Source organism: Phoca vitulina, unplaced genomic scaffold, assembly GCF_004348235.1.
Source record: "Phoca vitulina isolate PV1807 unplaced genomic scaffold, GSC_HSeal_1.0 scaffold89, whole genome shotgun sequence".
Taxonomy (NCBI): Eukaryota; Metazoa; Chordata; class Mammalia; order Carnivora; family Phocidae; genus Phoca; species Phoca vitulina.
The window spans coordinates 3,275,652-3,291,199 of record NW_022589792.1 but is presented as its reverse complement, the minus strand read 5'-3'; the positions used below and the strand labels follow the sequence as shown (position 1 = coordinate 3,291,199).

The 15,548-nt window shown below is 56.6% G+C and overlaps 3 protein-coding genes across 3 annotated transcripts in view; 2 read left to right on the top strand and 1 right to left on the bottom strand.

Moving 5' to 3' along the window:
• Nucleotides 1–2,262, top strand: part of SAMD1 (sterile alpha motif domain containing 1) — a 3,048-nt gene extending 786 nt beyond the window's left edge. Inside the window, exons 2-6 of the mRNA XM_032395964.1 lie at nt 19–324; nt 751–1,045; nt 1,138–1,234; nt 1,333–1,444; nt 1,537–2,262. Coding sequence (XP_032251855.1) covers nt 19–324; nt 751–1,045; nt 1,138–1,234; nt 1,333–1,444; nt 1,537–1,695 — 969 coding nt within the window. The 3' untranslated portion in view covers nt 1,696–2,262. The remainder of the gene's footprint in view (nt 1–18; nt 325–750; nt 1,046–1,137; nt 1,235–1,332; nt 1,445–1,536) is intronic.
• Nucleotides 2,263–3,463: 1,201 nt separating this feature from the next.
• On the top strand, nt 3,464–6,259 carry CUNH19orf67 (chromosome unknown C19orf67 homolog). Its single transcript, XM_032395928.1, has 6 exons — nt 3,464–3,798; nt 4,497–4,641; nt 4,762–4,862; nt 4,950–5,135; nt 5,493–5,627; nt 6,085–6,259. The coding sequence occupies exons 1-6, from the start codon at nt 3,464–3,466 to the stop codon at nt 6,257–6,259; spliced, it is 1,077 nt and encodes a 358-aa protein (XP_032251819.1).
• A 3,461-nt stretch (nt 6,260–9,720) lies between these two features.
• MISP3 (MISP family member 3) lies at nt 9,721–13,252 on the bottom strand. Its single transcript, XM_032396053.1, has 3 exons — nt 11,663–13,252; nt 11,068–11,141; nt 9,721–10,796 (listed from the first exon to the last, which is right to left on the bottom strand). Exons 1-3 carry the CDS (start codon nt 12,228–12,230, stop codon nt 10,779–10,781), a joined length of 660 nt encoding a protein of 219 aa, XP_032251944.1. The 5' UTR covers nt 12,231–13,252; the 3' UTR covers nt 9,721–10,778.
• Nucleotides 13,253–15,548: the final 2,296 nt, after the last annotated feature.

Sequence of the window (15,548 nt, the reverse complement as noted above, 5' to 3'; positions counted from 1 at the left end):
CTGCCGCCGCCGCCACAGCCGCCGGCGCCGCCACAGCAGCAGCAGCCGCCGCCGCCGCAGCCACAGCAGCCGCCGGAGGGGGGCGCGGCGCGGGCCGGCGGCCCGGCGCGGCCCGTGAGCCTGCGGGAAGTCGTGCGCTACCTCGGGGGCAGCGGCGGCGCCGGCGGCCGCCTAACCCGCGGCCGCGTGCAGGGGTTGCTGGAGGAAGAGGCGGCAGCGCGGGGCCGCCTGGAGCGCACCCGCCTCGGAGCGCTTGCGCTGCCCCGCGGGGACAGGCCCGGACGGGCGCCGCCGGCCGCCAGCGCCCGCGCGTCGCGGAGCAAGGTGAGCGCGCCGGGGAAGGGCGGGGGGGTGCCGCGCGGTAGGCAGGTGCGGGCGAAGTTGGTGGCGGGGCGCGAGTCCCGGGAGGAACCGGGTGGCGGGCGGCCCTGGCTTTTCGCGTCTTTCCTGCGGGTTCGGCGCGTGGTGACCTTGGCAAGTGACTTAATCTTGCCGAGCCTCAGTTTCCTCCGCTTGTAAAACGGCACTTAATAGCAGTAGCGACCCCTTGAGGTTGTTGAGCGAGTTTAGTGAGATTTGGCTACCGAGGGCTTTATTAACACAGAGCCTGGCACGGACTGAATGCGTAAAAGTTAGTCCGTGTTGGTATTAAAGGTGGGTGTTAAGCACACCACTCGGTCCTGGATCCCAGGGACTGGGCCCAGGGCCAGAACAGCTACTAACCTTTCCCGGCTCTCTCCCCGGCACCAGAGAGGTGGAGAAGAGCGAGTGCTTGAGAAGGAAGAGGAGGAAGAAGATGATGAAGAGGAAGATGATGAAGACGATGTGTCTGAGGGCTCGGAGGTGCCTGAGGGTGACCGCCCAGCAGGTGCCCAGCACCACCAGCTTAATGGCGAGCGAGGCCCTCAGAGTGCCAAGGAGAGGGTCAAGGAGTGGACACCCTGTGGACCCCACCAGGGCCAGGATGAAAGCCGGGGGCCGGCACCGGGCGGTGGTACCCGCCAAGTGTTCTCCATGGCAGCCATGAATAAGGAAGGGGGATCAGGTAAGGATCTCTCTGAGTTGGGGGGGTATTGCCTGGTGGGGAGGAACTGAGCCCCAAGACAAAGCCACAGGCATATGTGTTTTCTTTCCCAGCCTCTGCTGCCACTGGGCCAGACTCCCCATCCCCTGTGCCTTTGCCCCCAGGAAAACCAGCCCTACCAGGGGCTGATGGAACCCCCTTTGGCTGTCCGTAAGTTGGGGTATTTGAGACATGGGGGTGTCGCCTGTGTGTGTGTAATAGAGCCAGAGGAGTATCTCTGCTCACTGGTTCCCTCTGTTGTGACACAGTTCTGGGCGCAAAGAGAAGCCGGCTGACCCTGTGGAGTGGACAGTGATGGATGTGGTTGAGTACTTCACCGAGGCCGGCTTCCCGGAGCAGGCAACAGCTTTCCAAGAGCAGGCGAGTTCCCAGCCCTCGGTGTACCCCTCTATGCAGGGCCTCAGTGGGGGTCTGCTCTGACCTTGCTCGCTTGCTCTCTCCGTCCCACCCAGGAAATCGATGGCAAGTCTTTGCTGCTCATGCAGCGCACGGATGTGCTGACTGGCCTGTCTATCCGCCTGGGCCCGGCCCTGAAAATCTACGAGCACCACATCAAGGTGCTGCAGCAAGGCCACTTTGAGGATGACGACCCCGATGGCTTTCTAGGCTGAGCGCCCAGCCTCCCCTCTGCCCCAACCCATTCCAGCCCCCATCTCACCCAAGACCCCCAGAGTCCAGGAGCTGGATGGGGACGCTCTCAGCCCTCGTAACCGATTCCAGTGAGGGGGCATTCCTCCCTGCTCATCTCTTCCCTGTGTTTCCCCAGCATACACACATTTGGCCCCTAGCACATCCTGTACTCCATGACAGAGGAGTGTGGGGTGGGACAGGGCCTGCTCATTGCACCCCAGGAGGCCAGCCCTCCCCTCAAGTCTAGGACATTTTTGAAGAAAAAAAGCAAAAAACAAAAACGGGGGCTTCCTATCTCCCCTAGATCTTCTTCAGTTCAGCCAGATGTTTCCTATATAAATGTTTTGTTCTGCCTGTTCATTCTGGTGGGTGGCCTTTCCTCTCTCCCCCACCACCCATGCCCCATCCCTGTCTGCCCCTGGGAACAGCTGGGGTGGGGTCTCTGGGTCTTCCCTAACCCTCTCCTTTCTTTCTGTTGGTTGTTGCTCCAGCTGGCTGTATTGCTTTTTAATATTGCACCGAAGGTTTTTTAAATAAAGTTTTAAAAAAAAAAATGCCAGGCGTTCGATTTTATGAATGGAATGGGGGGAGGGGCTTGAAGAGCTACGGGCCTCCTGGGAGAGTCTAGGGTTAAGACAAAATTGTTTGAGGAGACAGACAGGTAGTGCATGGGGCTGCCTGACAGCCAGCTAGGACAGGACGTGCATCAGGAGAGCGGGAATATTCGCTTAGTTGGGTCATCTCCCGATGCTCAGGACAGTGCCCAGGCACACAGTAGGCGCTCAAATATTTGTTGAGTGACCAGCAGCTAACTAGGCTTTATGAGCATTTTCTCGGTTGTTCTCTCTGCAGCCCCATTGGCACAGAGCTCATAAAACACCACTTTCTGGAGGAGGCAACTGGCTCAGCACAGCAAAGATGCTTGCTCAGGGTCACACAGGGTGGGGTCAGACACCTGTCTGAGTTCTTTACCCAGAGTCTTTTTAAGTGTAATTAATGTATTTGGCTTCCTAGCTGGCTGTCAGCCTTGGCACGCCTCCAAGAATCTAGTCTATAACGATTGGGGGGCACGGGTCTGTTCTGGACCCATGGTAGGGTCTTCAGGCCTCTCGGTCCTCGCCGATAAAAGGAACAGAAGGGATGAGATCATGGGACCGGCACGTTTTTCCAAGTGAAGATTTTCAGTATTGTTATCAGTTGAAACAGCTACTGACATCACAAGTCCCTACTAAGTTCTAATGCAGTTTCCCAACTCCATTAGAGTTTTTAAAAAATATATACAGATTCTGGGGCCAGAGTCAGACTACGAGGCCTGGGCGTCCTCCCTTTATGTACCTGCGCTCCGGGTTTGGAAGCTCGGTAAAGACCCCTCTTCCCTAGGAAACCGCCTAGGAGAAAGGCGCTGGCCCCCGGGCCGCACCCCAGGACAGGGCCGCGCCAGCACCGGCCCAGGTCGCCTGTCTCGGACGCGTCCCTCAAGCCAGGTTCCGGGAGCGCGCATGTGCGCGGGGCCCCGCGGGCGCGCAGCGCGGACCGGAGAGGCGCGCCCCTCCCGCGTGTTGAAATTCAAACGAGGCGAACTCCCTCCGCGCGGCGCCGCGCCGGCAGAGAGGTCGAGGCAGGGGCGAGTTGGAAGGGGGCCGCATTCCCAGTCCCGGCAAGTCCGAGGTTCCCGGGGCGGGGTCGAACCCGCGGCCAACGTGAGCGGCGGAGGCTTAAAGAGCTGCGGTCCTCGCCTGCGACCCCACGATGGCTACCGAGCAGTGGTTCGTGGAGCCGCTCCCCCGGGCCCCGGGGGAAACACCGCCCCCGGACGACTTGGAACCTGGGGCGCAGCCCTGCGGAGACCCCTCCTGGTCGGCGTCCCCTGGCGGGCCTGGGGACCCACCGGAGGCAGAAGCGGAGGACATCCAGGGGCAGCTGCTGGAGGCCTCTACCGCTACTCCTTCCCCCGAGCCTCTGGCCCCCGGCCCAGGGCCCGCCCCTCCTCGCTTACCCCTGGACACCATGTTCAGCCCCATCACCGAACAGCTCCGCTACCTGCTCAAGAAGGCAGATGATTTCCAGAGCTACTTGCTTTACAGGTGATGCTGGACGGGGTCCTAGGTCCCGAGAATGAGACTGAGGAGAGGGTAAGGGGATAGGCAACACATGCTAGGTTCCCAAACTCCAAAGCAGCAGGAGCCAGAGACAGTAAATGAAGCTAGCTGATTGGGGATCCCACTTCGAAGAGTGATAAGAACTGTATAGAAATTTGGGGTTAGGGAGCGCCTGCTATTATGTGGCCCCGGGGGGGTTGCCAATTCACGAGGACTCCCACTTTTTAACTGTTGGCTTACATTCTGAACCCTGGGCAGGCTAAACAAAACCAATCTGGGCCAGATTTGGCCCAACCGGCTACCAGTGTGAGGAGACCCCCCCACCCCACCCCACCCCCACCACCAAAGGATAGTGTGATGTCCAGCCCAGGGGGAAAGGGACTGGAATTCTCACACTTCAGTGTCCATTGGAATCCTCGGGGAGGATGTTTAAACCCTAGATTTCTAGGCTCCACCCTACAGGAAATTTTGAGTGAAAGTCAGTCATAGAACTCAGGTGTCAGCATCTTAACAAGTGTTCCCAATGGTTTTGACGCAAATGGTCCTGGAAGATACTCTGAGAAAGGCCTGGCACGGGGGGGAGTTTTTAATAGGGGGTCCAGGCCAGGGGTCCAAGTCAGCAGTGAGTAGAATGGGAAACGGGAAGTGAGGGACTCCAGGCAAAGGCCCCCTTTTCCCTTGAGCAGGGACCGAGTGCAGAAGGAACAGATGGCAAAGGCCATGCCCACCTTCTTACGGATGTGTGAGCCCTACTTTCTCTACCTGGAGGCAGCCGCACGGAGTGTGCCCCCCATCTATGGAGCCCTGCAGGAGCTGGTCCGAAAGGGGGTGTGTGGAGCAGCTTTCCTAGACCCTATGCCCTTCTTCACCCCTCAGGAGTGGGAGATGATGGGGGGATGGCGATCCTGGCAGGCCAGCTAATCTCATTATGCCCCTTCTTCCATGCAGCTGTTGGAGATCTCCCAACAGCTGACCCTGCGCCTGGAACAGCTGGTCCTCATGTATGCCTCCTTCGGGTTCGTCGACCTGGAGGAGACTGACCCCCTAAGGTAAAAGGGTAGGAGACTGGAATGGGGGTGGGGAGAGGGTGGAGTCCAGAGCCCAGCCTCATTCCCCACTCTCCCATCTCCCGCCAGTATCTCCTGTTTCTTCTGCGGGAGGTTCTCCATCAGCCCTTCTCATGAGGTGTCCATCTTCAGATACTGCGCCCCAGCCGCCTACACCGCCAGCCGCTTCCCCCGATACCTCTACAAGAAGATGCGTTGGAACCTGGAAACCACCCCAGAGCCCAGCAGCAGGGGGCAAGATTCCCATGTGGATTAGTGAGTCCCCTTATAGAACCAGAGTTCTCCCCTCTCTCTGCAGGATGCCAGTGTGGGCCTCTGAACCACCACCACCACCAAAGCATGGAAAGCCAAGCAGGAAACCAAAGATCTTTGAAAGGCCATCCCCACCTTTAAAAAAAAAAAAAAATTTCACCCTCCCATTAAAATAAAAGTCCTCATCTTAAAAGTAGGCTGACAGGGAGAAAAGGCCCCGGTGTTGAGCCACATCCCTACATGAGAATTTGAGGGCAAATTCTGAGGAGTTCTCCCTCACCCCCAAAATCAAAGCCCTCAAAAGAAGAAGCTAGGAAACTGCTCATTCTTAACTGACACCCCCTCCCCTTCCCCTTCCAGCTATTTCCTGTGCTATCGAGATACATGGGAAGACACAGGCAAGAGTCCGGCCAATTCGTGCCCCCAGATCCAGAAGCTGTGGTCCATTGGCCGATGGGTGCCGCTAGGACCTGCCGAGGATGACCTTTATTCATGGTAGGAGTTAGGGCGATGGCAAAGTGGGTTTGGGGTTTGGAGGGAGGGGCAGAACCCCACCAAAGACCATCCACCTCCCCTAACATTGTTTCCCCTGGTAATAAGGATAGCATTTTATTGTGCCCTGAAAAGTGCTTTATGCAGACTTGTGTAACAACCCATTGAGGTCTATACTTTAAGCCCCATTTTACAAAGAAGAAAACAGGTGCTCAGAGAGGTTAAGTTACCAGCCCAAGGACACACAGCTAGCTGGGTGATAGGCCAGGTCAGGGCTAGAGCTGTTCAGCCTCCCAAAGCCTCTAGGTTTCTCATCAACAAGGAAACCACTTTACCCCCAGGGTTTTTCCCACCCCCAGCTGAAACAAAGCCTCTTTCAGCCACAGCCTCTCACTCGAGAGGAGGGGCTCCCGAGAAGCAGGGGGCGCTCACGTCCAGGCCTGTCTGTCCCGGCCCCCAGGATTTTGTGCCCGCAGCCGCCTGGGGACTACCAGCAGCTGCTGACCATCGGCTTTGAGGAGCCCTCGCACATGCTGGCCACCGACCTGCTGGTGCAGATCCTCACGGGCCAGGCAGGCCCAGCCCGGCCCCCGAGCACGGCCGGGCTCGCGGAGTGGGCCGCGCAGGGGTCTTGAGCCTGGAGAGAGGATGGGAGCTGGAGCTTGACAGTTCCGAACTCCAGGAGAGGGAGCAGGGGAGGGGCTCACTCGTTCTCCCAGTGCACCTCGGCCTCGCCTTCCAAGGGGCCAGGCCGAGCTGGCCAGTCCGCACCGGGTCCGGCCCGGCCGCGGAGCCCTTCGCGTGGACACACCAGTTTTGCGTTAAATAAAAGAAAAAAAGAGGTCACAGGCTCAGCGTACGCTCGCAGTGCCGCGCCCCACCCCTTGGGGCGAGGGAGCCCCGCCCACTCGCGCGGCCTTCTGGGAAATGTAGTCTTTGAAACAAAACCAAAGTCCCTCGACTGGCGGACAAGCGCTCAAGGCATGCGCAGAGGCGCACATGAAGCTCAAAGGGAAGTAGCAGTGCCTGTCAACAACCGGAACCCAAAAAACCGCAAGTTTTGGGTAGCCGGGAAATTCAACGCCCAATGGGGGAAGGGACCCCGGAGCCACGCCCACTCTCGTATTTTGACCCGGAAGTGACTTCTTTTTACCGAAAAGACTTTCCCGACGTGCCTCAGAAAGGGCCGCGGGTCAGTTTCCTAAAGGCCAGAGTCAAATCTTCCTCTTCCAGCTTTTGGGTCATGGAGTGGGTAGGTCGTCTTACTCCGCAGGGTGTCCGGGGCGCGCCGGGTGGGAAAGCCGTAAGGAACTCCAGCTTGAGATCTCTAACCTTAACTCCGACCTTGGACTGGAAAGGAGACCCGGGTTGAGAGAGGTAAACTCACCTATTCAAAGCTACAGCGAGCAAGCGGCGGAGCTCGAACCTGAACCGGGTCTTTCCGATTGCAGCTGGTCCCTTGCGAGAGGAAGGGTGTTCTTCCTGACCCGGCAGTCACTCATCTGCGAGTTACCCCCTTTAAGGCATGCCTTTTCGTTCCTTGTAGCATTTTTGGAGTCAGAGGAGAGACCTAACCTTTATGTTTTTGAGCAAAGCACTCACCTAAAACTCCCTGGCACATTAGTATTCCAAGCCTCAGTTTAAGATGACAAAAACGGACATGAGAGGTAAAATTAATCATCCCGATTGGACACCAAAACCCTTGATCTTTTGGGGGGCGGTGGCGGGGGGGGTACAATTTCTGACTTCATCAAGATTGTTTAGTCTGAATGAGTTCAAGGGGATTCTGAAGCTTCCCAATACGGTTTTAAGTTAGTCCCTGTGAGTTACACACGGGCGCACACACACACTGTAAGACTCTTTAGCTTGGTCCAAAAGAAGTTTAAATTGAGCCACAAATGCGAGTCACATACGTAATTTCAAACATCCTAGTAACCACATTTAAAAAGGTAAGGTAAAAAATAAGATCAGGTTAATTTTAGTGATTTTTTTTTTAAAGATTTTATTTATTCATTTGAGACACAGAGATACAGAGCATGAGCAGGGAGAGAGGCAGAGGGAGAAGGAGAAGCAGGCTCCCCCCTGAGCCAGGAGCCCGATGTGGGGCTCCATCCCAGGACCCTGGGATCATGACCTGAGCAGAAGGCTCAGATGCTTAACCATCTGAGCCACCCAGGCGCCCCAGTGATTTTTATTTAACCCAACATATCAAAAATATTATTCCAACATATAATCAATGCAAGAAATTATTGAGATAGTTCTTTTTGGGTAGTAAGTCTTTGAAATCTGATGTCTTTCATACTTACAGCACATCTCAGTTCAGACCAGCCACACAGCTTTAGACAGTCTCCCTTAAGGCCACTTAAAACTAAAGGTTTCTGGGGGCGCCTGGGTAGCTCAGTCATTAAGCGTCTGCCTTTGGCTCAAGTCATGATCCCGGGGTCCTAGGATCCAGCCCCGCATCGGGCTCCCTGCTCTGCAGGAAGCCTGCTTCTCCCTCTCCCACTCCCCCTGCTTGTGTTCCCTCTCTAGCTGTGTCTCTCTCTGTCAAATAAATAAAATCTTTTTTAAAAATTAAAAAAAAACAAAACAAAGGTTTCTGGTGCATGGTGGCAGTACTGGGAGAGGAAGGAAACAGGCTTGATTTCCTGAATCCTGTTGCTTGTGAACTCTCGATAACCATGATTCTCCAACTTTAGCATGGAATCATGTGGAGGGTCTGATTTTTAAGTCTGGGATGGGGCCCAAGAATACGTTTGTGAGGAGTTCCCAAGCCATCCTTAGGCTGCTGGTCCAAGCACTACACTTTGATAACTGCTAGCATACAGCTACCTACATGATGGTTCACAAACTTAGCTCCATGTGGGAAGCACCTGTAGAGCTTTAAAAAAAATAGTGAGGCCAAGCTCCCCGTCAGATTCTGATTTACTCGACATAAGGGTGCCTCAGGTGATTTCAATTTGCAGGAAAGGTTGAGAACCCAGGTCCACACTTTAGTAGTCCTGTCAACTCTACAGGCTTAGTTCTTAGCTCCCCTGCTGGGAACTAAGAATCAGCTCTGGCTGTTTCCATTTCCCACCTTGACAGTGCTGGATCTTTGCTTTCTCTGCAGAGTCACCATCAAGTATGCGCTCAGTGTGCTGATGCCGGGATCAGGTGGTTCGTTTTTATTTATTGATTTTTATTTTTATTTTTTTAAAGACTTTATTTATTTATTTGACAGAGACAGTGAGAGAGGGAGAAGCAGGCTCCTGGCTGTGCAGGAAGCCTGATGTGGGGCTTGATCCCAGGACCCTGGGATCATGACCTGAGCCGAAGGCAGACACTTAACGACTGAGCCACCCAGGCACCCCAGGTGGTTCGTTTTTAGACTGAGCTTCTCTTGGGGTCCAATGCTGTGTGAGCATTATTTCATTCTTCATTAGCTACTTGTCCTCCCTATGGAGAATCAAGCCTGTTGCTAGACCCAGGGCATAAAGAGTTGGACAGATCCAAGCGTTGAAACAATGATTCTAAAACATTCCTGGGTCTTCTCTGGGTCTCAGTGCCCCCCCTAAGAAGCTGGTACCCTAAAACCACAGAATAAAACTGCACAGATACACTTATTCAACTTAGGGTGTTCACAGACTCTCTTGAACCCCATGAAAGGGGGGCTTGAACCTCGGCTTGGGAGAGAAATTGAGGGCTTGGGAGAGAAATTAAGGCAGCCTTGACAGTTGACAGCTACGAGCTCTAGTGCAAACAGGTGCTGCTTGTTGCACCTCCTGTGCCCCACACCCAATTTAAAAAGTTTTCTAAATAGTCACATTTTTAAAATATTTTATTTATTTATTTGAGAGAGAGCACAAGCAGGGGGAGCAGCAGAGGGAGAGAAGCAGGCTCCCTGCTGAGCAGGGAGCCCAATGTGGGGCTCCATCCCAGGACCCCGGGATCATGACCTGAGCCGAAGGCAGACACTTAACAGACTGAGCCACCCAGGCGCCCCAAAAGTCACGTTTAAAGTTCAATAGATTTATTTTTTTTTAAGATTTTATTTGAGAGAGAGAGTGTGTGCAGGGGGAGATGCAGACTCCCATGCCTAGTGGGAAGGCAGACATGGGGCTCGATCCCCAGACCGCAGATCATAACCTGAACCTAAGACGCTTAACGGTCTGAACCCCCCGGGGTCCCCTAGATTTCTCTTTTAAAGGCTGGGTTCCCCCCCACACACCCCCATGCTTTTGGAAATCAGAAGCTCTGGCACCACTGAGTTCACTCATTTGTAGTACTGCTGATATGGAGGAACACTTACCTGCCCGTTGAAACAAGGCATTTTAAAGCACACCCCATTTCTCTCCTTAGTATCTGTCTGGGGTCTATAAGGCATGTGAAGTTTGCGATAGCTGGACAGATTATAAATGGCCTTGTATGCCCTGCTAAGAAGCTTGTACCCTTCACCACCACCGCCTTTTTTTAGTAGCTATTGTTTACGTCCCCAGGGCAGGAACAACCTCTTATCACCTCTGTCTAGCCAGCGCCCAGCTCCGGGCATGCAGTTGGCACCAATAAATGTTGACGAGGTCTGGAAAAAAGGGCTTGAGCTCATTTGTCCGAACGCCGCAGTTCGCGCCCGTGCCGCCAGGGGGCACCAAGACCCGGGCCGGGGGAGACCAGCAGCCCCAGAACAGGGCGCTAAGGGGTACATTCTGTATCCTGGCCCGCGCCTCCTGCAGCTTTCTCAGGCCTTCCTCCGCCAGGCGCGCTCCAGCCGCAGCCCAGACGAAGGGACCCAGAGGAAAACAGCCTGAACTGCCCAGAAAGAAGGGGCTTTATTGGGGAGTGAGGGTAGCCGAGGCGGAGACCCTGGCCCTCTAATCGCAAAGGCCAGAGGGAGAGGCCAGTTGGGTTTGCAGTTAGGCGGAGAAGGGCTGAACAGTTTCACTGGCAGTTTGAGAGTGGTAGTGTTTCCCAGCCGGGACTAACAGTTTTATAGAAGAGACTGGTCAATTTCACAGTCAGGTTCAAGGAGGAGCTGGTCGATTTCATCTTCCCCAGCGCAGACGGCTGGCCCTCTTCCAGGCCTTCAGTGGATTCCGAGAGCACTCCTGGGCACCCCTACCAGTTTCCTCTGATATGCATGTTACCTCTGGCAGGGGGTCCCAGCCTGCTGGAACCTCAAGGCTTCCGCTCCTCCTGGGGAGAGGAGGCCAGACGGAAGGCTGACTTTAAGCACCCGCGCACCGCAGGAGGGACACCCAGGCACAGGGTGGGGCGGTTTGGGCCCCGGGACTACCGCATCCTAGTCACCCCCGAGCCTTGCCCAGAACTTTGTGTCCTAGCCCAGAGTGACTTCCCAGGGGGCGCGGGGGTGCACGTTCCCTGGCCCAGCACCCTGGCGCCCGAGGAGGAGGGGGGAGGGACGAGCGACTAGCGCTTGAGGCAAGAGGGGGAAAGGGGCTCCCACCTGCTCCAAGCCGCTCTCAGACGCCTTTCTGCGGGGAGGCCAGGTCACCGCCAGCTTTCCGTCGCCCCTGCTCGCTGCGGGGGAAGGGACGCTCAGCCGGGGTTGCCCCTCCTGTCACCAGCTGGAGGCGGCCAGGACCAGGGAGGCCGGCCGCGCCCCTTAAACACACAGGCGTTTACCCTGCTTCCCATGGAAGCCTCCATTCTGAAGGAGGGAGCAACCTGGAGGAGGAGGGAGGCGAACCCAGAGTGGGGAGGTGGAAACTCGTAAATTCAGAGGGAGGATCCAGGAGTGCCAGAACCCAAGCAGGGTTCCCTGGAACCCGATAAAGACACCTAGAATCCTCCTCCCTTTCTCACCAAGAGCCTAGGTGAGGTGGATTCGGGAGTCGACCATTCCGAGTACGGGGTGGAGCACAGGGAGCGGGCAGCCCTGAAGCGGTGGGCAGGGTACAGAGAGTTGGGGGGGCTGTCCCAGGAGTCTGGGAGCCCTGAGGGGGTACCTGAGGGCCAGAAGAGAGGCCACTGGAGTTGGGCAGTCGGTGAGGGCGGCTGGAGCCCTGACAGACCCCAGCGTCAGGGCGCGCGTGGCTTACCCGTGAGGCTCGGCGCGGGCTCCTTGAACTCGGCGGTGCCGTAGACGCTGAGCCGCTGGCGCTGCAGCTCCCGCTCGCGCTCACGCACCTCGCTCACCTCCTGCTCCAGCAGCGACCGCGCGACCCGCGGCGGGGCGCCGGCCAGCACCGGGCACCGACCCTGCACGGCCAAGCGCCGCCGGCCTCCGGGATCGGGCAGCCCCTGCGGGACGGCGCCGCCTTCAGCCGCCGACGAGGAGCCGCGTCCCCCGGCGGCCTCAAAGAATCGCTTGAGCTCGCCGAGCGCCGGCGGCGGCGGCCGGGCGCAGCGCTCTGGGGCTGCGGGGCGCGCCAGCGCCGCCTGACGGTGGGCCTCCCGCTCGATGTCTCGCTGCATCTGCGCGCCCGCCCGCGCGCGCTCCAAGGCGCGCGGGAGCGCGGGGCCGGGGCTGGGCAGGCTGAGCACCGGCCGCACGCGCAGCTCGACGAGTTCTCGGCCTGCACCGCCCGGGCTCAGGCCTCGGCTCCGGCGCAGGCTCTCCTCGCGTTCGCAGCTGCGGCGGATTTCTCGCTCGATGGGCGTCTCCATGAACGGCTCCTCGGGGGCCTGCCGGGTCTTCGGGCGCAGTAGAAAATGCTGCAGGGGGCCTTCGGAATCTGATCCCGAGGAGAAGGCTCGGGATCCTGAAGAGGACACTGCTTCGGGAACCCCGCGCTTCGCGCTTTAGACGGCTTGGGGTCGTGGTTGCCGGGCCGGAGATTCTCAAAACCCCCAGCTGCAGACGGCCCGGGGCGTTCTGCGTCCAGCCCCACTGATGGCCCAAGGACTTCGCTCTCTTGCTCAGCTGTCTCCGCGTCCTGCTCTGCGGAGGGCACGGAGACCTTGCCTCCTGGCCTGGGGACCTCAGCGTCCTGCTCTGCGGCAGGCCCTGGGACTTAGCTGACCCGGGGGTCTCGGGGCCCCGCTCTTCGGACGACCCCAGGGCTCCGCTCTCTGGCCCGGGGGCCTCGGTGTCCAGGGTTGAGAGCAGCTTGGAAGACTTAGTTTCCAGCGCCGGAGTTTTGATGCCCAGAGCTGAGACCACGGTGCCCTGCGCGGCACCTGTGGCACAGTCACCGCCCGCGGGTTCCAAGGCGTCGCCTACCTCGGCCGTTTCTCTGACCCGCCCCTGGCCTCCAAGAACGGCCCCCCGGGGCAGGGCCGGGCACCGCCCCCTGCACCTGCAGGGAAGACTTACGGCCCCGCCCTGGCCCCGCCCTCGGGGCGGGGAGGGGACGGGGGCCTCGGCAGGGCACCGCATTTCGTGCTCTGACGCGCCTCAGGTCAGCTCGGGGCACCAGACTTCTTGTAAGAGGTTTTCCCTGGACTCGGCCCGCCAGCTGGGAGACAAGTCTGGGTGCCATTCAACTCTCGGGGCGCCACCCTGCCACCTTTTCGCTCCCACGTCCCCGGCATTCCCAGGAGGCTTGACCCCAACTGTGCCTCGGGCTGGGCCTTTGAACCGCTGGCCCTCTGGTGCTGGTGTCCTCCAAAGCCATCTTTCCGGGGCCTTGCTAGACCCGCCCAGGCCGGCGGGCCGCAACGCCCCTGGCCTCGGGGCGGTCCGTCCACATTCCACCCCTGCAGCGTACGGCTCAGGCTGGAGGGGGCGCCAGGAGCCCTCTCCTGGCGCGCCCCAGGCTCCCTCCGGGTTTCTGGGCTCAGCGAGGCCTTTTCCGAGAGGTGTGCCACTGCCCGCGTCAAGCTCAGAGGCTGCTTTCCCTTCACCCCTCCTGGAAAAGTCCTCGAGGCGCCCGCGGCCAAGCGCACTTCCAGATTGAGGGAAGAGGGACGGACACAGCGCGCCCAGGGCTTAGCGGAGCAGCTGCGGTTGAAAGGCGGTCACCTTGGGCTCAGGCGGCTGGAAAGTCCCCGGAGAGGTATCCAGGCTTGCGGTATGGAGCAGCTCCCCACAGGTGGCGCCAGACCGTGGCGTTCAAGGGCAGGACCGACGCCCCTAAAAGACAATTTCCACTCTTACCCCAGGCTCTCTCCAAATGTGACCTCTGGCCCCACTCCACCATTCTGGGGTGACCAGGAAGAAAGATATAGTTACCTAGAGAAAGGGGGAGCGCTAAACAGCCTCGGGAATAATCCAACTATCTGGTCACTCCTTCCCCCAATTCTCTGCCCACCCTGGTGACTTCCCTCCTTCCCACCCTCTCCTTCTACTCTCTCCCTGAGTAGGGAGAAGCAGTCTCCTTGCTGAGAAGGGAGAGGAGCCCCATGCAGGACTCGATCCTAGGACCCCGGGATCATGACCTGAGCCGAAGGCAGATGCTTACCGACTGAGCCACCTAGGCGTCCCCCAACCTCATACTTTAAATGCCATCTCTGTGCTGGTGTCTCTCAAATTTATATCTCTACCTCTCACTTCTCTGGGTTTTGGACTCATCTTCAACACTCTTCAGTGTAATAGATGTCAAACTGAACACTTTCAAAACTGAACTCTCGGACCCCCCCAACTCTACTCCCCACTATGTGTGGCAACTTATCCATTCTGTTTTTCATGCCCCAAACCTGGGAATCTACCTCAACCTCTCTCTCTCAGCCCTGCTCTAATCCATCCATATGTTGGATTGCTGTTGGATCTGCAGGCTCTGCCCCCCAAAACATATTCTGAATTTGTTCACGTCTCTCCACCCTCATCCCAGCCACTTCACTGTCCCTCCAATGGCTCCCCACCACACTCAGAAGAAAAATCCAAATTCCCTCCTCTGACCCAGAAGGTCCTGCCCACTTCTCAGATCTCATCTTCGGACACTCCCTCCCTCACTCCTCCATTCCAGCTTTTGTGCTTCCCTCAAACCCCAAGTGCACTCTTACCTCAGGGCCTTTGCACTTACTTGCCTTTTTCCCTGCTTGGAAGGACTCATCACATGGCTGGCTTCTGCTATGCAGGTCTTAACTCAGATATCACTTCTTTAGACAAATAGTCCCTGATCACCCAGCCTGCATCACACACAGCCCTTCTCCATAACCCTAACCCTGCTGTTGGCTGTAACTCGCAGAGCAGTTACCAGCTATCACTAATTGCCTTTATTTGTATATCATCTCTCTCCTCACCACCACCAAAAGTGAGCTGCCTTACAGCATTTTCTGTTTGGTCACGCCTAGACCCAACTACCCCATGCCTAGAACAGTGCCTGATACATAACAGTCGCTTAAGATTTATTTAATGATATGTACGAGGCACCTACCCCAGTGCTGGGAATAAAGAAACAAATCAGACTTGGAAGGTGCAGTTGAGTTTGGGAGACAGACACAATTATAAATAGAACAATCTTGCCTCGAAGTAGAATACAGGACAAGAATACAAAGGGAAGTCTACATACCATACATCTAACTATTTAACAGTTGTAAAATCAAACTACAAACAATTAAATAAAATACATTCTCAGGGCACCTGTGTGGTGCAGTCAGTTGAGCTTCCAACTCTTGATTTTGGCTCAGGTCATGATTTCAGAGCTGTGAGATCGAGCCCCACGTCAGCCTCTGTGTTCAGCACAGAGCCTGCTTGGGATTCTCTCTCCCTCTCCCTCTGCTCCTCCCCCTTGTGTGGGCACTCTCTCTCTCAAATAAATAAATAGATCTTTTTAAAAAATACATTCTCTCCTCCAAAAGGTAGAAACAACCCAAATGTCAATCAACACATGAATAGATAAATAAAATGTGGTAAATCCATACAATGGAATATTATTCAGGGTCCCTGGCTGGCTCAGTTGGTGCAGCATGCAACTCTTGATCTCAGGGTTGTGAGTTCAAGTCCCACATTGGGTGTAGAGATTACCTAAAAAAATAAAATCTTAAAAAAAAAAAAAGGAATATTATTCAGCCATAAAAAGAATGAAACACTGACACACGCTA

Excerpts from the sequence above, each read along its gene's own strand:
- CUNH19orf67 (XM_032395928.1), top strand. The coding sequence starts at position 3,464 with ATGGCTACCGAGCAGTGGTTCGTGGAGCCGCTCCCCCGGGCCCCGGGG. Across the intron at positions 5,136-5,492 it reads CAAGATTCCCATGTGGATTA|CTATTTCCTGTGCTATCGAG; the intron begins GTGAGTCCCCTT and ends TTCCCCTTCCAG. Across the intron at positions 5,628-6,084 it reads GAGGATGACCTTTATTCATG|GATTTTGTGCCCGCAGCCGC; the intron begins GTAGGAGTTAGG and ends CCCGGCCCCCAG.
- MISP3 (XM_032396053.1), bottom strand. The coding sequence starts at position 12,230 with ATGGAGACGCCCATCGAGCGAGAAATCCGCCGCAGCTGCGAACGCGAG. Across the intron at positions 11,142-11,662 it reads GCCCGCGCCGAGCCTCACGG|CGAGCAGGGGCGACGGAAAG; the intron begins GTAAGCCACGCG and ends CTTCCCCCGCAG.